General features: G+C 44.0%; 2 protein-coding genes and 1 non-coding gene across 3 annotated transcripts; 1 reads left to right on the top strand and 2 right to left on the bottom strand.

The window, feature by feature from the left end:
* Positions 1–378: 378 nt before the first annotated feature.
* On the bottom strand, positions 379–17444 carry LOC124011024 (actin-related protein 2/3 complex subunit 2-B). Its single transcript, XM_046323957.1, has 10 exons — positions 17207–17444; positions 16203–16237; positions 15914–16026; positions 13821–13866; positions 12552–12738; positions 11287–11380; positions 9403–9529; positions 8952–9052; positions 8447–8547; positions 379–762 (listed from the first exon to the last, which is right to left on the bottom strand). The coding sequence occupies exons 1-10, from the start codon at positions 17278–17280 to the stop codon at positions 741–743; spliced, it is 900 nt and encodes a 299-aa protein (XP_046179913.1). The 5' UTR covers positions 17281–17444; the 3' UTR covers positions 379–740.
* On the bottom strand, positions 15774–15847 carry trnaa-ugc. The gene has a single exon. It is a non-coding gene; the product is annotated as a tRNA-Ala (tRNA).
* A 3779-nt stretch (positions 17445–21223) lies between the features above and the next one.
* On the top strand, positions 21224–24018 carry LOC124010728 (C-X-C chemokine receptor type 2-like). Its single transcript, XM_046323373.1, has 2 exons — positions 21224–21230; positions 22556–24018. The coding sequence occupies exons 1-2, from the start codon at positions 21224–21226 to the stop codon at positions 23626–23628; spliced, it is 1080 nt and encodes a 359-aa protein (XP_046179329.1). The 3' UTR covers positions 23629–24018.
* The last annotated feature ends 3750 nt before the right edge of the window (positions 24019–27768 follow it).

Here is a 27768-nt window from a genome sequence, read left to right as displayed (position 1 = left end):
AGTTATGGACACTACCAGGGAGGGAGGAGGGGTTCTGAAGTTATGGACACTACCAGGGAGGGAGGAGGGGTTCTGAAGTTATGGACACTACCAGGGAGGGAGGAGGGGTTCTGAAGTTATGGACACTACCAGGGAGGGAGGGAGGAGTGGTTCTGAAGTTATGGACACCACCAGGGAGGGAGGGAGCAAGGAGGGGTTCTGAAGTTATGGACACCATCAAGGAGGGAGCAAGGAGGGGTTCTGAAGTTATGGACACCACCAGGGAGGGAGGGAGGAGGGGTTCTGAAGTTATGGACACCATCAGGGAGGGAGCAAGGAGGGGTTCTGAAGTTATGGACACCACCAGGGAGGGAGCAAGGAGGGGTTCTGAAGTTATGGACACCACCAGGGAGGGAGGGAGGGAGGAGGGGTTCTGAAGTTATGGACACCACCAGGGAGGGAGCAAGGTAAGAGTACCAAATGGAGTAAAAGATATATCAAAACATTTCATATATATATTTATATAGGACTAATAATTATCTTTTAACTATGCAAAGCAAGGAATGCCCTTTTTATTTGTTTCAGCCTCGATTTCTACTAAGAGACAACTTTATTCAAAGAAGATTTATTTAAAAAAGACAGGATGGACACGCGCTGGGCGGGGCTTTATGGGCCTGTGATCCAGTCCAATGTGGAGTCGAGTCTCAGTGTGGCACGAATGGGGACGTGTCAAGGGGTCAGAGTGCGCGTGTGGACCAGCCTCAGCGGGAGAACGTCTTGCCCCTGAAAACAGACAAAAAAAACAGTTAGCCAGAAATCAATTAAAAAGTCTTGCCACAAAGATACTTTATTGGCAGCTCGCCCTAAAGCCTTTTCTACAGAGGGCTTGGCATTACTGCTTCTAGGTTTTATTCCGTCAATGTTTGAAAGGAAAATCCTCTCGCCGAGGTCCAAGGTAGGCTCCTCGCTGGCGCTGGAGAGGTGACAAACTTGTTGAAATGTTGCAGTTGAAAGATAGTTGACAGCTGAAGGCAGATAGTGCCTTCAGAAAGTATTTATACCCCTCAACTTAATCCACATTTGTTGTGTTACAGCCTGAATTCAAAATATATTTTCCCCCTCATCCATCTACACACAATACCCCATAATGTCAAAGTGAAAACATGCTTATTTTACAAATGATTGCAAATTTATTGAAAATGAAATACATGGGGCCTCCCGAGTGGTGCAGTGGTCTAAGGGACTGCATCGCAGTGTTTGAAGAGTCACTACAGACCCGGGTTCGATCCCAGGTTGTGTTACAACCGTCCGTGACTTGGAGTCCCAAAGGGCGGCACACAATTGGCACAGTGTTGGCCGGCTCAGGGGAGGGTTTGGCCGGGGGAGCTTTACTTGGCTCATTGCGCTCTATAGCGGCCCGGGCACCTGCAGGTCAGTTAAACAGGGTTTCCTCCAACACATTGGTGCAGCTGGCTTCTGGGTTAAGCGGACGGGTGTTAAGAAGCACGGTTTGGCGGGTCATGTTTTGGAGGACGCATGACTCGACCTTCGCCTCTCCCGAGCCCGTTGGTGAGAAAAGGGGGGGGGGGGTTAAAATAAAGAAAAAAACATATACACAGTACCAATCAAAAGTTGGGACACTTCCAGTTATTTTATTTTTAAATTTGTACTATTTTCTACAATGTAGAATAATAGTGAAGAAATGAAAACTATGAAACAAATATGGAATCACATCGTACACAAAAAAAAGGGTTAAATAAATCAACATATATTTTATATTTCAGATTCTTCAAAGTAGCCACCATTTGCCTTGACAGCTTTGCACACTCTTGGCATTCTCTCAACCAGCTTCATGAGGTAGTCACCTGGAATGATTTAATTAACAGGTGTGCCTTGTTAAGAGTTAATTTGTGGAATTTCTTTCCTTCTTAACCCTCCTGCTGTGCTCCTGCTCTAATTGGAGCGATTTACAAGTTCTCTGAAAAATGTAGTTCCTTTAATTAGCCCGTTCATCATATGGACACACTTCCTCTCCCAGCCCCCACATGCATGTGTGTTTGAGCACACACACACCTCACTCCCCTTCCTGGCTTTCATGGCAACCCCCACAGGAACCATTCCCCAACAGATATTGTTGTGTATTGATATTCTAGTTGTCCCTTTAGAGCACCTATAACCCCCTCTTGCTTACCTACGTTGAAATGTTCTTCCTATGAAACGCATTAAAACACCCATGTTAATTTCTACTCCAGTCTCATGTTCTGTCCTTATATTAGTTGTATAAGTAATACAGTGTGCTATACAACAGACATCTTTCCCCCATGGGAACCACATTCTCACAAACAATCGCAACATGGTTTCAATAATATAAAGAACTTCACAGCTTTGGTATATAAAGCTTTTTTGAGGCCTTGCTCACAATCCATTCTGTGGCAGGACAATGACCAAACGATATAGTGTATGTGAGGCTCTTTATCATAGCTTTCATAATGACACTGGTGAGGAGGAGAGAATCGTTGTTAAACTGACAACAAAGTAGTCTGTGATAAATAGCACAATATGTTTCATCAGAGTATTTGTTATTGTCAAAATAATCCATACATTATGCTTTGTTAACTAAAAAAACGAGTTGTATGAGCTCAGGTCAATGAGGCCTACAGGCCATAAATAGCAAATAGATGTTCAAAACGTCTAATGTTCACAAGAACATAAGTTGATGAAAAGAACTAAACAACATTAGATGATAATAAACGTATTATTATGGAATCATATTCAGCTATAAAATGGGGACGGTCATTTTGGACCAGGAACACAATTAACATGAAACGAACACAACAGGAGGGTTAAGGCCCTTGAGCCAATCAGTTGTGTTGTGACAAGGTAGGGGGATATACAGAAGATAGATCTATTATGGCAAGAACAGCTCAAATAAGCAAAGAGAAACAGTCCATCACTACTTTAAGACCTGAAATGTTCCGGATTGACTGACCTTCAAGAACATTGAACGTTTGTTCAAGTGCAGTCACAAAAACCATCAAGCGCTATGAAACTAGCTCGCATGAGGACCGCCACAGGAAAGGAAGACCCAGAGTTACCTCTGCTGCAGAGGATAAGTTCATCAGAGTTACCAGCCTCAGATTGCAGCCCAAATAAATGCTACAGAGTTCAAGTACCAGACACATTTCAACATCAACTGTTCAGAGAAGACTGCGTGAACATGGTTGAATTGCTGCAAAGAAACCACTACTAAAGGACACCAATAAGAAGAGACTTGCTTGGGCCAAGAAACACGAGCAACAGACATTAAACAGGTGGAAATCTGTCCTTTGGTCTAATGAGTCCAAAATGTGAGTTTGTTTCCAACCACCGTGTCTTTGTGAGACGCAGAGTAGGTGAATGGCTGATCTCCGCAATGACTGACCTTCATGTCTTACAGTAATGATGAACTGTCATCTCTTTGCTTATATGAGCTGTTGTAATGCCCCAAACATAACACTTGTCTTGTATTCAGGACAAAAATGTAATTGCTTTGCCACATTTATTGCAGCATTACTTCAGTGCCTTGTTTCAAACAGGATGCATGTTTTGGAATATTTTTATTCTGTACAGGCTTCCTTCTTTTCACTCTGTCAATTAGGTTAGTATTGTGGAGTAACTACAATGTTGATCCATCCTCATTTTGCTCCCATCACAGCCATTAAACTCTGTTTTAAAGGCACAATTGGACTCACTGTCATATCCCTGAGCAGTTTCCTTCCTCTCTGGCAACTGAGTTAGGAAGGACGCCTGTACCTTTGTAGTGACTGGGTGTATTGATGCACCATCCAAAGTGTAATTAATAACTTCACCATGCTCAAAGGGATATTCAATGCCTACTTTGTACATGTTTAACCCATTTACCAATAGGTGCCGTTCTATGTGAGGCATTGGAAAACCTCCCTGGTCTTTGTGGTTGAACCCGTGTTTGAAATTCACTGCACGACTGAGGGACCTTCTAGATAATTAATTGAATGTTGGATGTACAGAGATTAGGTAGTTATTTAAAAAAATCATGTTAAACATTATTATATCACACAGAGAGAGTCCATGCAACTTATTATGAGACTTGCTAAGCACATTTCTACTCCTGAACTTATTTAGGCTTGTCATAACAAAGGGGTTGAATCCTTATTGACTCACGACAATTCAGCTTTATTTTTTATTTTAAATCATGGTGTACAAGACACCCGTCTGATTGGTGCCCGTCTGTGTGGACTGATCTATTGTGGAGGCCTTGGAGATGGCACAGTGCTACTGGAATTGTATATGGTTACATTATGGAAGAACAACAGTGCAACACAAAATAAAAATATCATTTTATAACAAATGTGCTTCCTCCCATGTTGGATAGTGGTCACTGTTCTGAAACGCATCAGTGTGCTGTATCTTCAGAAATAAGACCGATCCTACTTTGTTGCCTGTTTGAGTGTTAAAAACCTACTGACACCGTGAGCATCAAGCCTCACATTTTTAATCTTTGCTATGCTGAAATAAAGGCTATACACTTTCATTAGACCAGCCTCTAATATTACTTAGTGTTGTTTACACTGTTAGTGTAATCTTTCCCTAATAGTTATTAATATAATAATTTGTCAGTCTATCATTAATAGGCTTAGTATAGCAGCCTTGTATAACCACCATCAGACCTGTAGGCCTAAGAGCCCATCCTGTTTAGTCTTAATACCGTAACTTAGGCCTGTATTTCAAGACTTGTATAGGCTACTGTATTAATCATTTATTTGTTCATGTCATGACACAGCATACGAGCCATTCATGATGTGAAATGCAATCAAGCATTTTAGTTTAAAAATAAAATAAGGCAACCATTGAATAAATCAGCATAAACAATAAATGGACCTAAACCATTCCATTTCGGGAAATTGCATTCACGAATCTGACTGTTTAGTCTTTGCTGCAATAAAGGCTTTACAAACAAAAACATTATAACAGAAACTCTGGTATGCTTATCACTTATTTAGTGTTGTTTACATTGTTCCTAACAGTCAGAACAATTATATTGTAATCTAACAGATCATGTTCGGCACACATAGGAAGCGCTGCGTCCATATTCGACCTAACTACCATCCTGTAGGTTCCCTCCAACCCTGTTCCTGGAGAACTACCATCCTATAGGTTCCCTCCAACCCTGTTCCTGGAGAACTACCATCTTATAGGTTCTCACCAACCCTGTTCCTGGAGAACTACAATCCTATAGGTTCTCTCCAACCCTGTTCCTGGAGAACTACCATCCTATAGGTCCTCTCTCCAACCCTGTTCCTGGAGAACTACCATCCTGTGGGTTCTCTCCAACCCTGTTCCTGGAGAACTACCACCCTGTGGGTTCCCTCCAACCCTGTTCCTGGAGAACTACCATCCTGTGGGTTCCCTCCAACCCTGTTCCTGGAGAACTACCATCCTGTGGGTTCCCTCCAACACTGTTCCTGGAGAACTACCATCCTGTGGGTTCCCTCCAACCCTGTTCCTGGAGAACTACCATCCTGTGGGTTCATCTCCAACCCTGTTCCTGGAGAACTACCATCCTGTGGGTTCCCTCCAACCCTGTTCCTGGAGAACTACCATCCTGTGGGTTCCCTCCAACCCTGTTCCTGGAGAACTACCATCCTGTGGGTTCCCTCCAACCCTGTTCCTGGAGAACTACCATCCTGTGGGTTCCCTCCAACCCTGTTCCTGGAGAACTACCACCCTGTGGGTTCCCTCCAACCCTGTTCCTGGAGAACTACATCCTGGGGGTTCCCTCCAACCCTGTTCCTGGAGAACTACCACCCTGTGGGTTCCTCCAACCCTGTTCCTGGAGAACTACCACCCTGTGGGTTCCTCTCCAACCCTGTTCCTGGAGAACTACCACCCTGTGGGTTCCCTCCAACCCTGTTCCTGGAGAACTACATCCTGGGGGTTCCCTCCAACCCTGTTCCTGGAGAACTACCATCCTGTGGGTTCCCTCCAACCCTGTTCCTGGAGAACTACCATCCTGTGGGTTCCCTCCAACCCTGTTCCTGGAGAACTACCATCCTGTGGGTTAATCTCCAACCCTGTTCCTGGAGAACTACCATCCTGTGGGTTCCCTCCAACCCTGTTCCTGGAGAACTACCACCCTGTGGGTTCCCTCCAACCCTGTTCCTGGAGAACTACCACCCTGTGGGTTCCCTCCAACCCTGTTCCTGGAGAACTACCACCCTGTGGGTTCCCTCCAACCCTGTTCCTGGAGAACTACCACCCTGTGGGTTCCCTCCAACCCTGTTCCTGGAGAACTACCACCCTGTGGGTTCCCTCCAACCCTGTTCCTGGAGAACTACATCCTGGGGGTTCCCTCCAACCCTGTTCCTGGAGAACTACCATCCTGTGGGTTCCCTCCAACCCTGTTCCTGGAGAACTACCATCCTGTGGGTTCCCTCCAACCCTGTTCCTGGAGAACTACCATCCTGTGGGTTAATCTCCAACCCTGTTCCTGGAGAACTACCATCCTGTGGGTTCCCTCCAACCCTGTTCCTGGAGAACTACCACCCTGTGGGTTCCCTCCAACCCTGTTCCTGGAGAACTACCACCCTGTGGGTTCCCTCCAACCCTGTTCCTGGAGAACTACCACCCTGTGGGTTCCCTCCAACCCTGTTCCTGGAGAACTACCACCCTGTGGGTTCCCTCCAACCCTGTTCCTGGAGAACTACATCCTGGGGGTTCCCTCCAACCCTGTTCCTGGAGAACTACCTTCCCAGCGCTCCATAACAAATGTTTCTTGATCTCCAGTATTTACTACAACTAGTCAAATTTATTCCAGACAGACTTCCCTTTTACCTCCTGCCCAACCAGTAAACATTCCCGTTTGTCACGTCCTCAGCATCCATTTTGCTGTCACGCGTGTTATGGTGTTCAGAGTTTGTTAGAACAAATTTATTGATATGCTATAGGTCAGGCCCTATTGGTCACGTGCATGCAAAGCATACATGTGTCACGTAAAGAGAGCAGGGGTTGAGGGAATAAGCAATAAACACCGTGTTGATGTGTGGTGGTCGCTGCAGTAGGGAGAGAGAGACAAAGGGTGTTCGTCACACAGTTGCTCAATGTCTTTTTTATTTTAACACAGCAAGTCTGAGCCAGGCCCGGCACAATCAAATCAATTGTGGTCAGACTCCCTCTAGTCATTTGTGTGTCTTAATTATTTAATCAAACAGTTTTCTTAGAGCAACAGACAAGCTCAGTACATATAGTTGATTTGATTAAAAGACATTCGATGCGTCTATATGGAAAAATAAAAATGTTGACCAATCGGTTGGTCGAAAGAACAGACGACTCTTGGTCAACACACAAAAGGTCAGCACATATGGCCTCCATGCAAGAGTAAAAATACAGATACCACACCTTCCAACTAAATGTTGACCCAACTATGTCAACTACCGCTGACTAAATCCAAGATTGTGAAACAAGAGTACACCCCTGCTTCCTTCCACCCAGAGCGGAGCTCCCTGAGGATCAGTGGCATAGAATTCCCCGGAGTCACAGTTAAATATTCATATTTAGACAAGGCCTCTTCTGTTTCAGAGAGGGGGAGTGCTGATCAGATCCACAGATCCCACACAGCAATAGGGACTAAATGGAGTGAGTGAGGGAGTGGGGGGAGCTGCTCGTGTCAAAGCAGTTCTAGTAGTACACACACAATGAACTAACACAACTGTTGAAACAAGACCGCCCTCACAAACACCGTAGCCTACAGACAAGAACATTACAGGAGGGTTCTAAGGAATCATTTATCAGCTGTACACACTTCCACCCTGGCTCTATCTCTCCATCGGACTGCTGTTCACCACACAGGTGTGTGTGTGTGTGTTTGGTGTTGGTATTTAATTAAGAAAGGAATGTTGAGGTGGGCGAGGGACGTGAAAACATTTCACACACAAAATAAAGCATCATCAGTGACAATAAGATCTGGGGACATGGTGAAAGTAGCCCGTGTGCTTCAATAAATGATAACAGATTGACTGATCTCTGATCTTTGAGAACAGGCTGCACTCACAGCAGGGTGAACTTGTTTTAAAAGGACAGAAGTGTCCTACAGGCAGTGCTGCTAGAGTCAACGTTGGTTCACTGGGATGTGGGTGACAATGACTGGCAGTGGAATAAGTCAAACCTGGGTCCAAATAGTATGTTCATTTTCTCAAATACTTTGAGCGTTTTTCTCAAGCATTGGCTGGAGTGCTAGGAGGGCGGGGCATGCACTTTTGGGACTATTCCATTAGTTCCAGGCTTGCTCAATCAAGCACAGTCCAGGTATGGGACCATATTTTAAAAGCATCTGAGAGTAGGTGTGCTGATCTAGGATCCCCTCTCACATAAACATGTAATACTATCCATAGTGAGTCAAAAGGCTAAACTGATCCTAGATCCAACGCTGGAGTGCAGAGCAGCAGTAACTTACGACATGGTCTTCATCTCCTTCTTCTCAGCGTCGGGTCGAGCCCTGTTCAACACCTTGAGGAAGTCAGAAGTCTTAGCCCTCATACGTGTGTGGATGTAGGCCTGGAAGGAGGAGGGGGGGGGGAGACATACCTTAATACACACCTACAGAACCAACAGCTCACTGACACGCACTAATTGACCTCAACTCAAACCAGGCAGGAATCTGAAAAGCACATATTTACACGCCCGTAACTGTTCACGATGGAAAGCCCATCAGATACCTTTATGATCACAGACTGCAGGGTTTTACCATGCTAGTGCCGGTAAAGTTATTCCCTCAACCCTTACTTAATCTATGTCCAGGAAACTGTTCCTTTACATGGTAGTGCCCTAGTAAGGGCAATAGTTAGTGCTCATCTAGGAGCACTATAATGGGTAGTGCAGGTATAGTAGTGTCCTAGTTAGGGCAGTGCAGAAGTTGGGACTAATTGGGTCCTAGTTAGCATACTAGTTAGGGAAGTCACCTTGGAGCACTTTATGTGGTAGTGCAGGTAGTCCCTGAAGGTGTGGATGAGGTTGATGGTGTTGTCTCTGGCGTTGGCGTTGGTGTGACGTGGGAACAGGACTGAGAGGACAGGAGAAATAACACATTACCACAAAGACATTGGAATTACGCTGATGACTGACCTGATATTCAAGCTAATGTTTGTTTATGATCATCCACTGACTACTTTTATCATGTCACTAGCGTTGGAAAACGGACTAATTAATTGCATGTCTAGTTGAGGTAAAAAAATATATTTAATGGTCACACAATTCAGCTCTAGGCACCATCTTGTACAGTAAACCCATGTAATTTCACAGGAAGGCCCAACATCCCATTTGGAAGATTCCAGGAATCAGAATAGAATAAGCAGAAAATCCAGAATCCTCCAACCAGGATTTGTGGAAAACCTGGGAATGGTTGGTACAGACCGAAGGTGATGTAGCCGATGTTGTCTCCAACGGCGGCGTCAGTGTCCTTCAGCTCCAGGGGCGGCTCCCGGTGGCTGAACAGAACCTGGGGGGCAGTGTGACTGGCTCGCCGCCCCTCCTTAAACTCCTACACACAGAGAGAGCAATACAGACAGACAGTGAGACACATACAGAGAGCGACACACACTAAGGCTGTCCATGACAAATACCTAATAGTGTCGAGAGCAAATAAGATATTTCATAAATCATTTGCACAGACATGGAGGTGATGGGGTTTCTGCATTACTGTAGTGAACTACCTTTAGGCAACAGGGCAAAGATACTTTGGCAACCTTTCTCCTTTTCATAACCATATGGACAACTACATACTGTATTGTAAATTACATCACTTTGTACCGTACATAGTGCTGCCAAGCTCGTTTTAATCATGTGAGAGGCGGTTCCTGTTAAGGGTGATGTAAACTAGAGTAGGGATGCACGATATATCAGTGAACATAACGGAATCGGCCAATATTAGCCAAAAATGGCAGCATCGACCCGATATTTCTAGTTTAACGCCGATGTGCAATACCGATGTCAAAGCTGACGTGCATACCTATATGACGTGCACACCTATAACGTAGGTACATGACGTGCACACCTATAACGTAGGTACATGACGTGCATACCTATAACGTAGGTACATGACGTAAGAACCTTTCAGCGAGACTACTCAAAGGCCAAATCCATTATCGGCAAGAATGGAATTCATTGCCCTTGACAACCGTTCTGTCGTGGGGGATGTTGGCTTTCGCCGACTGGTCGAGCACCGGTACATACTACAGAGTGTGCTTTTTTTCCAGATGTTACCCTACCGGAGTTACACAGTAATAGAGTCACTGCTATTAGCTTCACGACTGACATTTGGACTAGCGATATCAGCCCCATGAGCATGCCAAGTCTGATAGCACAGTGGGTCGACGAGGATGTCGTAATGTGGGAAGCCATATTTCATGCTCATGAATGTGCCGGTTGTCATACTGCTGCTGCCATTTCAATGGCATTTGAGGACATGTTTGAAACATGGAAACTTGAACACAGTAGCTAGCTCCATTCAAAACAACTGACTGGAGAAATAATCTGATCAACTGCAGCCGTGATGCCCTCTGTCACAGCATTGAAACACCTGCTCAACAAAACTGCCCACACAGGCTGTGAACAAGCGAGTCGGTGGCATTCTCTTTACTGTGTCGCCACCATGCTCAATGCCATGTACAAGGACTGCTACCTCCATGCAGACAAGAGACAGGGGTTTACGTGAAATGTTACATACACAGCTGGACAAGAAGGAAACAGAGACGGTGACAGTGGGCACCGAGGAAGAGAGGCCACGGACAGAGCTGAAAATTCACTGCTTGACATCTATGATGAAATCCTGGTTGAGAATGAGACGACTGAACATATGAACAGCTGAACAGCAAGTAAGTGAAAGAAATGAGCTTTGATTATGTTTTACTGGTAATGGCATGCAAAAAAAAAAAAAAGACTTTTGCCAGTGTGGTAACCTTTATTTAACTAGGCAAGTCAGTTAAGAACAAATTGTTATTTACAATGACAGCTAAAACCGGACACTGGGCCAATTGTGCCCCGCCCTATGGGACTCCCAATCACGGCCGGATGTGATACAGCCTGGTTTCGAACCAGGGACTGTAGTGATGCCTCCTACACTGAGATGCAGTGCCCTAGACTGCTGCTTACATGTGTGTTTTATCTATTTAACTGTACTAGAATGCTTAAAAGGCCGCTAAAATGTTAAATATCGGTATTGGGGGAAAATATTGGAAATCGGTATCAGCCAAAAATGTCATATTGCTGCATCACTACTTGAGAGAAATATGGTTTTACCTGCATGAATACTTTCCCAAGGATGACATCATCGTCGTCTTTGAACACAGTGCTGAACACCACTGTCACTCTGTCCTTCTTGGCCTCCAGATACCTGAGGACAAACACAGGAACATGTCAACAACCAGTAGTCCCCTCGGTGACATGGAATACTGGCAGTAAAAAAAAAAAAAAAAAAAAGAAGTTTCTTGGATTTAAAAATATACACAGTACCAGTCAAAGGTTTAGACACTTACTCATTCAAGAGTTTATTTTCTACATTGTAGAATGGTGAAGACATCAAAAATATTAAATAACACATATGGAATCATGTAGTAAGCAAAAAGTGTTAAATCAAAATATATTTTATATGGGAGATTCTTCAAAGTGGCCACCCTTTCTTTGCCTTGATGCCCAGCTTCATGAGGTAGTCACCTGGAATGCATTTCAATTAGCAAGTGTGCTTTGTTAAAAGTGAATTTGTGGAATTTCTTTCCTTCTTAATGCTTTTGAGCCAATCGGTTATGTTGTGACAAGGTAGGGGTGGTATACAGAAGATAGCCCTATTTGGTAAAAGACCAAGTCCATATTACAGCAATAACAGCTCAAATAAGCAACGAGAAACGACAGTCATCATTACTTTAAGACATGGAGGTCAGTCAATATGGACATTTAAACTTTGAAAGTTTCTTCAAGTGCAGTCGCAAAAACTATCAAGCGCTACGATGAAACTGGCTCTCATGAGAACCGCCACAGGAAAGGAAGACCCAAAGTTACCTCTATTGCAGAGAATAAAATCATTACAGTTACCAGCCTCAGATTGCAGCCAAAATAAATGCTTCAGTTCAAGTAACAGACACATTTCAACATCAACTGTTCAGAGGAGAATGAATCAGGCCTTCATGGTCAGATTTCTGCAAAGAAATCACTACTAAAGGACACCAATAAGAAGAAACCCTTGAATGAGTAGGTGTTTTTAAAACTTGACCGGTAGTGTGTGTGATTGAGATATACATACACTTATTCAATGTGTTTTTAGGGGCTATAGCAGTAAAGGCAAAATTCTATATTTTAACAAATAATTGTTTTGATACCTACAGGGGTCCTAAAATTCCAAATCAAATAGCTAAATGATCTGTCATGACCACCTTAAAACAATTCCATTTTTTAGTAGAAGCCCCCCACACAAAGCCTCAGACTATTAGTGGTCAACAACAAATAGCATCCTTGTTTTGTCTATGGTTACTTCTATACATTTTCATCCAGGCAGTGCAGCAGCCACCTACATGGACTCGTCGTCTCTGTAGTGCACCACGGCCCTCGTCTCTCCCTCCTTGCCCTCCTCCTGGAACTTGAAATATTTCTCAAATACAGAGGCGAAGCAGTTCCTCTTCAGCATGCCCGCCTGGTGGATCACTTCCTCCTTATTGGCCGGGACCGCATCCAGGTCAAAGAGCAGGGACACGTTGTAGCCTAGGAGACAGCCAATTACAGACAAGATCAGCTATTGTTCAATATAATTATTAAATCGCTAGAAACCTTCTTAGTAAGAGGTTTACTAACTGTGACAAGGTGTCAATCTGAGGGGAATGGGGGTCAAAACCGGCCTATAGCAAATGACAATACTAATAAAACCAAAATTCTTCATAGACTTTCCAACAAAGTAAACTATTAAGCAAAAAAACTAACAACGTGTTTGTCTAATTGCAAAGCGTTAGACCTGGTGCCAACCAAAGACAGCGTATGACCCAGTAAACACCATCTATAGTTTCAATCATGGAGGAGGATGTGGGTGCATGGTGTTATTTTAACTGAATGTGTCTAAACTTCAGGCTGCGGAAAAAACTAAAGCAGGAAAACAAGAAGCAGTTGTTTATTTTTTTACTTTACATTTGAGTCATTTATAGTGAATTACAGTCCCAGCTAGGTGGTGGGACAACCACATACAGCATCTCAGTCCCAGCTAGGTGGTGGGACAACCACATACAGCATCTCAGTCCCAGCTAGGTGGTGGGACATCCACATACAGTATCTCAGTCCCAGCTAGGTGGTGGGACAACCACATACAGTATCTCCGTCCCAGCTAGGTGGTGGGACATCCACATACAGTATCTCAGTCCCAGCTAGGTGGTGGGACAACCACATACAGTATCTCAGTCCCAGCTAGGTGGTGGGACAACCACATACAGTATCTCAGTCCCAGCTAGGTGGTGGGACAACCACATACAGTATCTCAGTCCCAGCTAGGTGGTGGGACAACCACATACAGTATCTCAGTCCCAGCTAGGTGGTGGGACAACCACATACAGTATCTCCGTCCCAGCTAGGTGGTGGGACATCCACATACAGCATCTCAGTAATAGTTAGCTACTTTATTCAGGAAAAATGTACTATCAGCAGAGTCAGTGGTAGTAATATTAGTGTGGGTGTTGGACCTCCGTAAGGGATAGGCTATATGACGTGCTGTGGATAATTCTCTGAGTAGTTAGAGTCATTAACATGGTGACAGTGGAAACTTACATAGGGAGTGTGGACCGTAGTTACATAATACTTACACGCCTCGGGTGAAACCAGGAAGTTCCCATAGACCCGCTTCAGCAGCTGGAAGGAGGGAGGGATTTGGTGTGTTATTATGGACAGTAAGAGGTGGATGTCTCAGTGTAGATAATGGTAAGATCATAAGCCTTCCCCTAAAACAACAGTTACCCGTCAATGTGGAATCACTGGAATGCAGCAGAGTTCTGATCAAAAAAGGCAATAATATGCAAATCCAGCGTACACATGTCAAAACAGAGATGGCATAACTTCTATTATAAGAAGATGTACTGCAACTCAGTTTCCTCTACAGTAAAACTGCAAGAGTGCACCATTGTGACACAAATATTTATGTATTATGTAACACGTAAAGCGGAACATTTCTACACGAAAATGTGTTTTGTTGTGGGTTAGTGAAGAAAGGTGACAAGGTGTACCAAATTTACACTTAGTGACTGAAAAGGACAGGGCTTGATTAGTTGAACATGTTCTCACAAGGCCACTGTTTTTGCAGTAGTTAAACTAGCTTTTTATACCACTACAATGAAGAACGGAGCTGGAAGTAGGACACAAGGCAATGAAGATAGACAGGACTGGGACATGATTTGGTCCTTTAAAAACGCACCACAGTGCAGCAAGTGATATAGGTGTTCCTTTCCACAGCTCTTTTCCTCCATGATCTTCAAGTGCTCGACAGGTAAAATCAGTACTGTTAAAACCTATCCAGTCCTTTGATTCAGTAGTGCTCACAGAGAGTAAGAAAACAAGGACTGGTAGACTACAGGAAAGCAGTCATGGTGTTCATTAGGCAACATTTAGCTGTCTCAGTCAGCACTTCCTCCTTATAGGGTGAGTCATAAAGCACTTCCTGTTTCTATAAGAAACCACTGCTGCTGCTTTCTTCCATACATGGTGAGGATGTACAAAGCCCTGACATCCTGCTTTACAGACATGCTCCTTTTCAACAAAAAATAAAACATCTACTCTGACACATTTTAAACTACAATTGAAGCTATGATGAGTGCCATGGGTTAGTTTCCAAGCATTACATTTTTTAAATTTAGCAGACACTCTTATACATAGCAACTTACAGTAGTGAATGCATACATTTTCATCCTTAAAATATATATACGTGACTCACTGTATGTCGCACGTCACTACTTCACAGGACTGCGATTTGAATGTAAACTTTTTATTTTTATTAAAATGTAATTAAGGCATTCTTCCAGAATGCATTTCTTGTCAAAATTTTTTTTTTTTTTTAAATACAAACTTGTTTGCCATATGTAAAAACAAATAAAGTAGTTAAGTTACAAGCCTTGTTGGTTTAGTCATGGAAAAATACAGCATCCTTCCTGCTAGCAATGATTGGCTGAGAAAAGGAGTGGGGTGGACATGCTGCGAGACGAGTTCGGATTGGTCTACCATGTAGTCTGCTTCTGTCTATAATATCAGCTGGTCAGTATGTGTAGGTAATCCTTTTAAATGCTGATTTTAAAAAATAAATAAAAAGCTATCAGGTAGTAGAACTGCACAAGTGTTGCTCTCCTCTTTCTAGAGGACTGAGTTCTGAAATCAGTGGAATTAGAGTATGATATCTAAGGAGAAATGTCTGGCATTTGATTGCAAATATGCAGAGGGAGTCCAAAAGTTAAATCTTTGGTTATTTAATACATAGCCTCACATGTGAATTATTAAAGAGATGGGTGAGGCTAAAGCTTAAAAGGGTGTGAACGATGCTGAATGGGTGTAGACAAAGAGCTCTCCAGTAGGTACCAAAAAATTCAAGGGCCATTTTCTCAAAAGTGAGGTTACATGTTTATCAACTTTCAAAACAGAATTACTTTCCCAATGTTCCTCAGTTGTAGTGTATGATATACCATTTTCTAGTGCGGAGTCTCTACCTTTATCCAATGTAAAAAAAACAAATTCTGCTACATAAGACCGAATCGAGCCGGTCGGTCACATATACTGGTCCCCCATGGGAATCGAACCCACAACCCTGGCGTTGCAAGCGCCATGCTCTACCAACTGAGCTACACGGGACATATCTGTAGATTGAATGAAGGGCAAGGGAGGTACAGATGCTGGTGTGTGTGTGTGTGTGTGTCACCTCATCAGCTCCGTGCTCCTGCAGCTCCTTGTAGAACTTAAGGGAGATGCTGACCATCAGCTTGGTCTTGTCCCCATCGGGGTTGGAGATGTGGTAAAGGACACCATCGAAATCTACAGTTCAGAGAAAAGCCATCAGTTACAAACAAGCACCCACCTGGACACCTGAAAATAGCATAATATTGTTAAAACTGCATGCTACTGCTACTGCTCTGGATAAGAGCGCCTGCTAAATGACTTAAATGTAATGTAAATGTACTGGAAATATTAACCACTAGTCCTCAACTCACCTGCAAATGTCACCTCCACTGCCTCTGGTTTAGTCCTACAAATAGAGGATTATATGTCAAATATGTATGAAACTGAATGCATGATAATATAACACATTCAGCCATGTTTTGTTGAGTAGTTGTTAACTATAGACAACGCTTAATTTGCTGCCAGTATAATAATATTCTGCAGCAGCAGTTACCATGTTGGCATATTTGTGTAAAACCATTTTGGTTTTCGTGCAACTTGCAATTGTATTTCAAGAAACCACTCATTGGGGTTTAGAAGTTGTCTATAACAGCAGTTCCTCTCCCCAGAGAGTTGTACTGACATGACCCAACTTGGGGATGCTGGAATGCGGAAGAGGCCAACAATGCCTATTGCTAGTAGCTATCTAGTCTGATTATTCTCTATTAATTTCCTGAATTGAACGACTCTAGCTAATACAAGGTTAATCCATAACGATACGCTCTCTTTCTCAATTCAAAGCAAACTAGTTAGCTAGCTACTATACAATGAATTAGAAAATCAGGTTCCCTTTTACTGCGGTGATTAGCATAGCAGCCAGTGATATGTATAGTTAGCTAGCTAATAACACGGTTAGACATATTTTATGTCAAAGCCAATTTTTCAATTATGCTGGTGGCAGTTCATTGGGACAATAAATGAGATGATGCCGACAAGCACACGTAAACTAGAGTTCGCTTAGCGTTACCCCCTTATTGGGGCTAGACAGTTATTAGATTGGCTTCACCTGCCCAGCTAGCCAAAGCTAACCAGTGACAGACACACCCCATTATTCCGGCTAAGCGATGCCTCTTGCAGAGGCTCGTGCCTCTTTATTCAGTTAAACCAGAATATTACTGTGTGTCAAAGCTATCGTCACTGTTCTGTCAATTCCTCCAGCCGCACATTTTCCATCCATCATTCGTTGTCGTGCAAATAATACTGGCCAGACATTAAGATACGGCTACTGTTAGCTATTCGGTAGCTAGCAAGCTAGTCTGGAACAATGATTTCTCACCCATTGGATGCACCGTCAAATTTCAACGTCAGCGTCTCTTCTATAATCCGGTTGTTGATTTCTAGCAGAATCATTGCAGCGGACTGGGGGATAGGTTTAAATCGAAATATAAATTTGTTTTAGATCCTTAGACTTCTTTGTGTCAAATTCTGCAAATGTTTCTTCCCTGACAGACCGCTTCCGCCGAGTCTTCCGTCTGTCGGCTCTTCCGCTTATTTCATTCCGGACCCCAAATCAAGGTTGCTCACAGCACTGCCTGTAAGATTGTGGCTGATATTGGTCTAGATATAAAATGTACACACTGATTGCTTCAATTTTTGTTTTATTATAAACTGGGTGGTTTGAGCCCTGAATGCTGATTGGCTGAAAGCCGTGGTATATCACACCGTACACAACGAGTATGACTAAACATTTATTTTTAACGCTCTAATGACATTGGTAACCAGTTTATAAAAGCAATAAGGCACCTCGGGTGTTTGTGGTACATGGCCAATATACCACAGCTAAGGGCTGTAACCAGAAACTCAACGTGCATTGTGCATAAGAACAGCCAGATACCACACCCCCTCGGGCCTTATTGCTTAATTAAATAACTGCTCACCTTCATTGTGTGTTTTTGTCAGATAACAAAACACATTTAAATCGTTCATGGTTCCTTCTTATTCCTAGTAATAGACCTTTGCAACCTTTTGCCACATTTCAGGCTTCAAACATAAAGATATAAAACTGTATTTTTTTGTGAAGAATCAACAAGTGGGACACAATCATGAAGTGGAACGACATTTATTGGATATTTCAAACTTTTTTAACAAATCAAAAACTGAAAAATTGGGCGTGCAAAATTATTCAGCCCCTTTACTTTCAGTGCAGCAAACTCTCTCCAGAAGTTCAGTGAGGATCTCTGAATAATCCAATATTGACCTAAATGACTAATGATGACTAAACTTCTTTACTGCTATATTGTCCTTTGATAATGGATTCCTTGAGCCACTGAGACAGACAGGGCATTAGAGTTACGCAGAGTGGAACCCAAGAGCAGACTCAGACAAGGGGACTGGGATGAAGTAACCAAGGTATTTATTTAAACACAGGGGGAAGATAGAGTGCAGGCCAGGGGAAGCTCGGTTGGGTTGGAGGAAACCAGGTGCGGAGGCTGAAGCGAGAGGGGTTGGGACAGGGTAAGCAAGTCCGAAGGGGAATCCAAGGGAGTAGTAGAGTGGGGAATCCAGGACAGAGTAGCAGGATGACGAGATGTGGAACTGGAGTCATGGACCAGAGTCAGAGCGGGTGGAACTGTAGTGGAGGAAAACAGCGTCAGGCAAGGAAAACAGGCACAACAGGATTTAACCATAACAAATAGCTAGAAGTGTAGACTGACTGAGCAGAGATTACAATCTGGCAGTGTGGAAGTGGCAGGACTGAGTATTTGTAGAGGTCTTGATTATGGAACAGATTGCAGCTGGTGGGGATCTGCTCCGACTCTAGCACACCTGTCTCTACCCACACAATCACATACACGGGGAGAGAGAGAGAAAGATGGAGAGAGTACAGAGGGAGTGGCGGCAGATCAAGGAGACACAGGATGAGCAGTAGAGGGCGTTGCAGGGGCAGATGTGACAATTATTTTAATGATTAAGGTGATGTCATTGAAACAACAGGTGTTTTATTTTTGCTTATTGGTGGTTACCTGATCATGGCATGTATTTTATCAATGCATTGAATATATATTGTTGTCGCAAATGTGCTTGTTGACCATTGATAGCTGAAATATTCTTGTCTACTTTTTTGTGTGCGTTCATCGCTTGAGAACAAAATATTTCCACATTCTAAGAAGCTTAACACTTGACGGGCCTGAGGAGCATAATGTTGTGAGGCATCTTACCTCACTTCTTTCCCTGTACAAAGAGTTTGCAACACTGACCAAAGAACCCAGTGTCTTCTGCAATGACAGTAATTGACGCGCATGCAATTTGAGCATATCACGTAAGTGACATTTAGAGGACATGACCTAGACATGGTGTAATGTAGGTCACAGGGATGCTAATAACAGACATGTAGACCCTCTCATGCCACGGCAGCTCTACCCAAGATTACCATTGTTCTCTGATACCTTAAGAATAGATATCACTTACTGACAAACTCAAGGTTTTGTTTATTTGTGATCATCTGTGTGTTTGTGAATGCCCACATGTATTGCTACTTTGTTGCTGGGGGGAGTTTTGTCTGTACAGGTGGTAGTTCACAGCCCCAGGTACTTGTTTAGGAAGTAGCTGAAATGTTCTGCGGTGAATACTTTGTTTGGCTATATCATGTAAGACCCAAGTGCAGACTGTGTGAAGTAACCATGTTTAATGTAACAACAGGGGCAGGCGAACGACAGGTTAAGGCAGGCAGGGGCCGATAATCATTAGTAGGAGCAAAGGTACAGGACGGCAGGCAGGCTCAGGGACAGGCAGAGTGCAGTAATCCAGAGAGGGGCAACGGCTCAGGGTCAGGGTCAGGGTCAGGCAGACTGATCAGGCAGGCTCAGAGTCAGGCTCAGGGTCAGGGACAGGCAGACTGATCAGGCAGGCTCAGGGTCAGGGTCAGGCAGACTGATCAGGTAGGCTCAGGGACAGGCAGAGATCAGTAATCCAGAGAGGAGCAAAGGTACAGGTCAGCAGGCAGGCTCAGGCAGACGGGCTCGGCGACAGGCAAGGGTCAAAACCAGGAGGGTGAGAAACTGGAAACCGCAGGTGCTTGAACTGGCACAGACAGACAGAAAACACAGGTATAAATATCCAGAGGATAAGTGGGGAAGATGGGCGACACCTGGAAGGGGTGGAGACAAGCACAAGGACAGCTGAAACAGATCAGGGCGTGACATGTTAGGCCAAGCCGACTAGCTATGGATCATAGCCGGGGTTGTACTGGACTAGCGTGTGTGTAACTAATAGGCCCATTGGTGCTCATCTTAAAGTGGTACTCCAGTCTCCTTTTAATCTCATTTAACACCTGATTTACTTAAAAGACACACCTCAGATGGTCCAGGCATCCTCACAAGGATGGCATAACACATTCTCATCAGACCAACTCCTTGAATGCCCTACTCCTTGAAGTTTGCAGTTGTGCCTATAAAACACTATGGTACCATTTACTGTGTGCATTTGACTGTATTAATACTTGGGATATTGCTTTAAAAACGGTAAAAGTTCAAAACTGACTGGAGGATGTCTTTAAGTGAAGATGTCTCAACAAAGACAAGGGCATCAGAAGTTAAAGGCGGGTCTTTCTCTGTCTGTCTCTATCTTACCGTATTATATTTAGTCATGTGCTCTCAGATCCACCAACAGCTGACAGAAAAAGAAACTGCCTAAAAAGTTCCAAACTGCTGTCAAACTTCTCTTTTTGATAATTCAATGAAAAAGTGGAGTGTATGACTTTCATTTCTTATTATTTATTATAATAAATAAATAAAATGTTTATCTGTAGAGGTAGAGTTTCTAAATGCAAAATGTATCTTATCATCCAGTGGAAGTTAAATGATCTGTCTATGTATTGATTGTTGCTGCCTTCTTGGCCAGGTCTCACTTGAAAAAGAGACTCTGGGTCTCAATGGGCATTTCCTGGTTAAATAAAGTTTAAATAAAATAAAGAATTTCCCATTCTGTTCACACTCTTTTGTATTAATTCATCCTCCCATGGAGTGACTTCTGCAAAAAAAACACTAGTGCACTTTTCATTAGGACACCGTCATTGGCCCCGGGGTGAGGTTTCCCCTAGGTGCAGATCTAGGATCAGCTTCCCTAATTCCAACCATAACAATGAGTAGGCAAAACTGACCAAAGATTAGTGTCTAGGGTAATCTTCACCCTAGACCTCATCATTGAGGAAGCAGAATTTGAGGCTGACAAATGAAGCAGGTTCAGTGACACAATATTGGTCACTAAACAGGATATCTCGACACTTCCATCCCAGCTGTGATGTCTTTAAAACAGTGGCAACTCCCTCTTCATTATCATAGAACTGGATGCAAAGATGACAGGTGAGAACCTATATAGTTTGTAAATACTCATTAAATTCAGATGGATGGATGGATGGGTGGGTGGATGAAGGGATGGATTGGGTGGATGGATGGGTTTGGGTGGGTGACTGATGGGATGGATGGATGGGTTTGAGTGGGTGGATGGATAGGTTTGGGTGGATGGATAAATGGGTTTGAGTGGGTGGGTGGGTGGGTTTGGTGGATGGATGGATGGGTGGATGATGGATGGATGAGTTTGGGTGGATGATGGATGGGTTTGAGTGGATGAATGGATGAAGTGATGGGTTTGGATGGATGGGTTTGGGTGGATGGATGGGTTTGGGTGGATGGATGAAAGGATGGGTTTGAGTGGATGGATGGGTGGATAGGTTTGCGTGGATGGGTGGTTTTGGGTGGATAGGTTTGGTAGATGGCTGGATGGGTGGATGGGTGGGTTTGGGTGGGTGGATGGATGGATGGATGGATGAGTTTGGGTGGATGATGGATGGGTTTGGTTGGATGGATGGATGAGTTTCCTTGGATTGATCGATGAGTTTAGGCAGATGGATGGATGAGTTTGGATGGATGAGTTTGGCTGGATGGGTGGATGGGTTTGGGTGGATGAAGTGATGGGTTTGGATGGATGAGTTTGGGTGGATGGATAGATTGGGTGGATGAATGGATGAAGGGATGGGTTTGGATGGATGGATGGGTTTGGGTGGATGGATGGATGGGTTTGGGTGGATGGATGGGTTTGAGTGGATGGGTGGGTTTGGGTGGATGGATGGGTTTGGTAGATGGCTGGGTGGGGTTGGATGGGTGGGTGGATAGGTTTGCAAGGATGGGTGGATAGGTTTGGTAGATGGCTGGATGGGTTTGGATGGGTGGATGGATGGGTTTGGGTGGGTGGATGGACGGTTTGGGTGGGTCGATGGATGGGTTTCGGTGGGTGGATGGATGAATGAATGGATTCAGATGATGGATGGGTTTGGGTGGATGAAGGAATGGTTTGGGTGGATTGATGGATAGGTTTGGGTGGGCGGGTGGATGGATGGGTTTAAGTGGGTGGATGGATGGGTGGATGGGTTTGGGTGGGTGGATGGATGGATAGGTCTGGGTGGGTGGATGGATGGGTTTGAGTGGGTGGATGGATGGGTGGATGGGTTTGGGTGGGTGGATGGATGGATGGGGGTTTGAGTGGGTGGATGGAAGATGTGATGGATAGAAAGAAGTGTACAGAATATCTGTTGACTGTATAAGAAGCTTTAGATAGAATAACAGTATAAGACTAAGTGATCATATCATAAAAATATCCCCACTGACTACTGTTTTCCCATCTCCAACAGAGGTCCTGGACTATGATTATAAGCCCGACTATGACTATAAATCTGCCAATGACTCCTATTACTTCAACATCACGTCCTTTGACCTGGACTTTAACACATTGTCCTGTGCAGCTCAGCCCCTTTCTCCCGGTGCCGTCATATTCCTGTGTGTCCTTCATGTCGCCATCTTCCTATTGGCTGTTCCTGGTAACCTACTTGTGGGGCTCGTGATTGGCTTCAGTCAACAGTCCCTGACCCCATCCGACGTCTATCTGTTTCACCTGACTGTAGCTGACGGGCTGCTGGCTCTGACCCTGCCCTTCTGGGCTGCTGCCACGCTCCACGGATGGATCTTTGGTGGCTTCCTGTGTAAGTTCCTCAGCCTGGTTATGGAGGCTAGCTTCTACACCAGCATCCTGTTCCTGGTGTGTATCAGTGCCGACCGCTACCTGGTGATCGTTCGCCCTGCCAAGTCCCGTAAGGGCCGCCGAAGGGCCTGCAGATGGTACGCCTGCACCTTCATCTGGGCTCTTGGGGGCGCCCTCTCTCTCCCTGCCCTCTTCAACGACGCCTTCGCGCTCCAGAGCGGTGGTCCTACGAGGTGTGCTGAGCACTTCGACGTCAGCAGCGCTATCCACTGGCGGCTCGCTACTCGCGGCCTACGCCACATCCTAGGGTTCCTGCTCCCACTAGTCATCATGGTGGCGTGCTACAGCATCACCGTAGCCCGGTTGCTGCAGACGAGCGGCTTCCAGAAGCACAGGGCCATGCGGGTCATCATTGCCGTGGTGTTCGCCTTCCTCCTGTGCTGGACGCCGTTACACATGACGGTGATGGCCGACACCCTGATGAGGGCCAAGCTGGTGCACTTCGACTGTGCTGTGAGGAACAGGGTGGACCTGGCCCTCCAGGTCACCCACAGCCTGGCCCTGGTCCACAGCTTTGTTAACCCAGTGCTGTATGCCTTCGTGGGGGAGAAGTTCAGGGGGAACCTGGGTGCCCTGGTCAGGAAGTCACGGGGACCAGAGAGGGGGTCGTCATCTCGATTTAGCAGGTCCACATCCCAGACCTCAGAAGGGAATGGACTGTTATGATTGATCTGACAGTTTGTCCCCACATTACTTTGAATCAGGGTTGGGGTCAATTCCATTTCAATTCCACTCAATTCAGGAAGCACTCTAAAATTCCAATTCCAATGCTTTTCAATGAGGACATTTATTAAATCGAAATTTGGTTCACTTTCTGAACTGATTGGAATTGACTCCAACCCTGCATTGAATAACGTATAAGATTGTCCCTTTGTAACATATTGTAACCTAACATTCCTTGCCTGACATTGAATATGTGCTGGCACTATCAGGCTGCAGACTCAGATCCTGTATGTATGTGTTCTTTAATGTCCCTCCATATACTATCGCCCCTGGTGTCTGTACATGTATATAATGCCCTCTGTTGTCTGTTGTATTAGGTAATAAATACCCTGTGCTGTTGTTTGTCCAAAGCTGCTTGATAAGACACCAGAGACATTTCCTCAACTTAACTGTGATGTGACCAACTAGTTCCAAATCTGTCAACACTCAAGAGTTAAAACCGCACAGGCTATAATTGGCTCCCTTCTAGTGTTTGGTATTAAGAAGGACCTACAGCCGGTTTATTACCCATGTGTTCTGTTATTACTAAATGACTATTACTCCCATTCACCAGCAGAGGGCAGTCATTACATGGGTCTGAATGGGATACCAGCTCTGACTGCACCATAGGCCTCCTGATTAGCAAGCTGGTGAAGACAGCCATAATGAGGTCACTACTATTTGAAAGCTGCCCAGAGTATGTCACAGTTATGATATTGGACCTGTCTTCTATTTGGATGATGTGGACAGGCGATGTCATTTACAAAATAGCCTCCAATACCCTACTCAATGAATTGGATGCAGTCTATCACAGTGCCATCCGTTTTGTCACCAAAGCTCCATATACTACCCACTAGAGGTCGCATGATTATGATCTTTCAACCCCGAGGACGAAAAAAGCCGATACCGATTAATCGGACGATTTTTATTAAATGTATTTGTAATAATGACAATTACAACAATACTGAATGAACACTTATTTTAACTTAATATAATACATCAATAAAAATCAATTTAGCCTCAAATAGATAATGAAACATGTTCAATGTGGTTTAAATAATACAAAAACAAAGTGTTGGAGAAGTAAAAGTGCAATATGTGACATGTAAAAAAGCTAACGTTTAAGTTCCTTGCTCAGAACATGAGAACATATGAAAGCTGGTGGTTCCTTTTAACATGAGACTTCAATATTCCAAGGTAAGAAGTTTTAGGTTGTAGTTAATATAGTATTTATAGGACTATTTCTCTCTACCATTTGTATTTCATATACCTTTGACTATTGGATGTTCTTATAGGCACTATAGTATTGCCAGGGTAACATTATAGCTTCCGTCCCTCTCCTCGCCCCTACCTGGGCTCGAACCAGGAACAGATCGACAACAACCACACTCGAAGCAGCATTACCCATCACTCCACAAAAGCCGTGGCCCTTGCAGAGCAAGGGGAATAACTACTCCAAGTCTCAGAGTGAGTGACGTTTGAAACGCTATTAGCGCACACCCAGCTAACTAGCTAGCCATTTCACATCGGTTACACCAGCCATTAGGCTGATAGGCTTGAAGTCATAAACAGCGCTGTGCTTGCGAAGAGCACAGCGCTCAGTCAGACTGCTCTATCAAATCATAGACTTAATTATAACATAATAACACACAGAAATACGAGCCTTTGGTCATTAATATGGTCAAATCCGGAAACTCATTTCGAAAACAAAATGTTTATTATTTCAGTGAAATACGGAACCGTTCAGTATTTTATCTAATGGGTGGCATCCATCAGTCTAAATATTCTTGTTACATTGCACAACCTTCAATGTTATGTCATAATTACATAAACGTCTGGCAAATTAGTTCGCAATGAGCCAGGCTGCCCATATCAAATCAAATAAAATCACATTTATTTATATAGCCCTTCGTACATCAGCTGATATCTCAAAGTGCTGTACAGAAACCCAGCCTAAAACCCCAAACAGCAAGCAATGCAGGTGTAGAAGCACGGTGGCTCGGAAAAACTCCCTAGAAAGGCCAAAACCTATGAAGAAACCTAGAGAGGAACCAGGCTATGAGGGGTGGCCAGTCCTCTTCTGGCTGTGCCAGGTGGAGATTATAACAGAACATGGCCAAGATGTTCAAATGTTCATAAATGACCAGCATGGTCGAATAATAATAAGGCAGAACAGTTGAAATTGGAGCAGCAGCACGGCCAGGTGGACTGCGGACAGCAAGGAGTCATCATGTCAGGTAGTCCTGGGGCATGGTCCTAGGGCTCAGGTCCTCCGAGAGAGAGAAAGAAAGAGAGAATTAGAGAGAGCATATGTGGGGTGGCCAGTCCTCTTCTGGCTGTGCCGGGTGGAGATTATAACAGAACATGGCCAAGATGTTCAAATGTTCATAAATGACCAGCATGGTCGAATAATAATAAGCCAGAACAGTTGATACTGTTGCATATACCCTGACTCTGCGTGCAGTGAACGCAAGAGAAATTATACAATTTCACCTGGTTAATATTGCTTGCTAACTTGGATTTCTTTTAGCTAAATATGCAGGTTTAAAAATATATACTTCTGTGTATTGATTTTAAGAAAGGCATTGGTGTTAATGGTTAGGTACAGTCGTCCAACGATTGTGCTTTTTTCGCAAATGCGCTTTTGTTAAATAATCCCCCAGCGTTGCATCGATCATATGCAACGCAGGACACGCTGCTAGATAAACTAGTAATATCATCAACCATGTGTAGTTATAAATAGTGATTATGATTGATTGATTTTTTAAAATAAGATAAGTTTAATGATAGCTAGCAACTTACTTTGGCTTCTACTGCATTCGCGTAACAGGCAGGCTCCTCGTGGAGTGCAATGAGAGGCAGGTGGTTAGAGCGTTGGACTAGTTAACTTTAAGTTTGCAAGATTGAATCCTCCGAGCTGACAAGGTGAAAATCTGCCGTTCTGCCCCTGAACAAGGCTGTCAACCCACCGTTCCTAGGCCGTCATTGAAAATAAGAATGTGTTCTTAACTGACTTGCCACTTAAATAAAGGTGAAATTTTAAAAAATAGGGAGGAGAGGAGAGAGAGAAGGAGATTTTTGCATTTGTGGTGCATCGTTGTCACCCTCAGTGAGTCAGTATGTTGTTTGAGCGTTGAAGGAATAATCCAATCAAAAACAGTATTTTGGTATTTTTTGTCATTACTCCACTGTTAATACAGTCCCAAAATGTTTTGCATGTCATCAACCAAATCTTCAAGATACATATCTTGAGTCCAACATCTTGAAAACTTGACTGCTGACAGGAAAACATGTTGGGACTGTATCAACAGTAGACTAAGGACAAAAAAGACAGCAAAGGAACTCTGTCCCCCCCTGTCCTCACTCCCTGTATCTCTCTCTATCTCACCCTTACACAATCTCTTCTGTATCTCTCTCTACCTCACCCTTACACAATCTCTCTCTCCTTTATCTCTCTCTACCTCACCCTTACACAATCTTTCTCTCCTTTATCTCTCTCTACCTCACCCTTACACAATCTCTCTCTCCTTTATCTCTCTCTACCTCACCCCTACACAATCTCTCTCTCCTTTATCTCTCTCTACCTCACCCCTACACAATCTCTCTCTCCTGTATCTCTCTCTACCTCACCCTTACACAATCTCTTCTGTATCTCTCTTTACCTCACCCTTACACAATCTCTCTCTCCTGTATCTCTCTCTACCTCACCCTTACACAATCTCCCTCTCCTTTATCTCTCTCTACCTCACCCTTACACAATCTCTCTCTCCTGTATCTCTCTCTACCTCACCCTTACACAATCTCTCTCCTGTATCTCTCTCTACCTCACCCTTACACAATCTCTCTCTCCTGTATCTCTCTCTACCTCACCCTTACACAATCTCTCTCTCCTTTATCTCTCTCTACCTCACCCAGTATCTCTCTCTACCTCACCCGTACACAATCTCTCTCTCCTTTATCTCTCTCTACCTCACCCAGTATCTCTCTCTATCTCACCCTTACACACTCTCCTGTATCTCTCTCTACCTCACCCTTACACAATCTCTCTCTCCTGTATCTCTCTCTACCTCACCCTTACACAATCTCTCTATCCTTTATCTCTCT

Source organism: Oncorhynchus gorbuscha, linkage group LG23 (assembly GCF_021184085.1).
Source record: "Oncorhynchus gorbuscha isolate QuinsamMale2020 ecotype Even-year linkage group LG23, OgorEven_v1.0, whole genome shotgun sequence".
NCBI classification, from domain to species: Eukaryota; Metazoa; Chordata; class Actinopteri; order Salmoniformes; family Salmonidae; genus Oncorhynchus; species Oncorhynchus gorbuscha.
The sequence above is the reverse complement of the archived record's forward strand: the minus strand, read 5'-3'. Positions and strand labels throughout refer to the sequence as shown.

What these genes read in the sequence shown, in the direction of transcription:
- LOC124011024 (XM_046323957.1), bottom strand. Translation starts at nt 17,280, where the DNA reads ATGATTCTGCTAGAAATCAACAACCGGATTATAGAAGAGACGCTGACG. An exon ending in AGGAGCACGGAGCTGATGAG is followed by an intron (nt 13,867 to 15,913) that starts GTGACACACACA and finishes CCCTCCTTCCAG; the next exon opens with CTGCTGAAGCGGGTCTATGG. An exon ending in TTGGGAAAGTATTCATGCAG is followed by an intron (nt 9,530 to 11,286) that starts GTAAAACCATAT and finishes CTCTGTGTGTAG; the next exon opens with GAGTTTAAGGAGGGGCGGCG.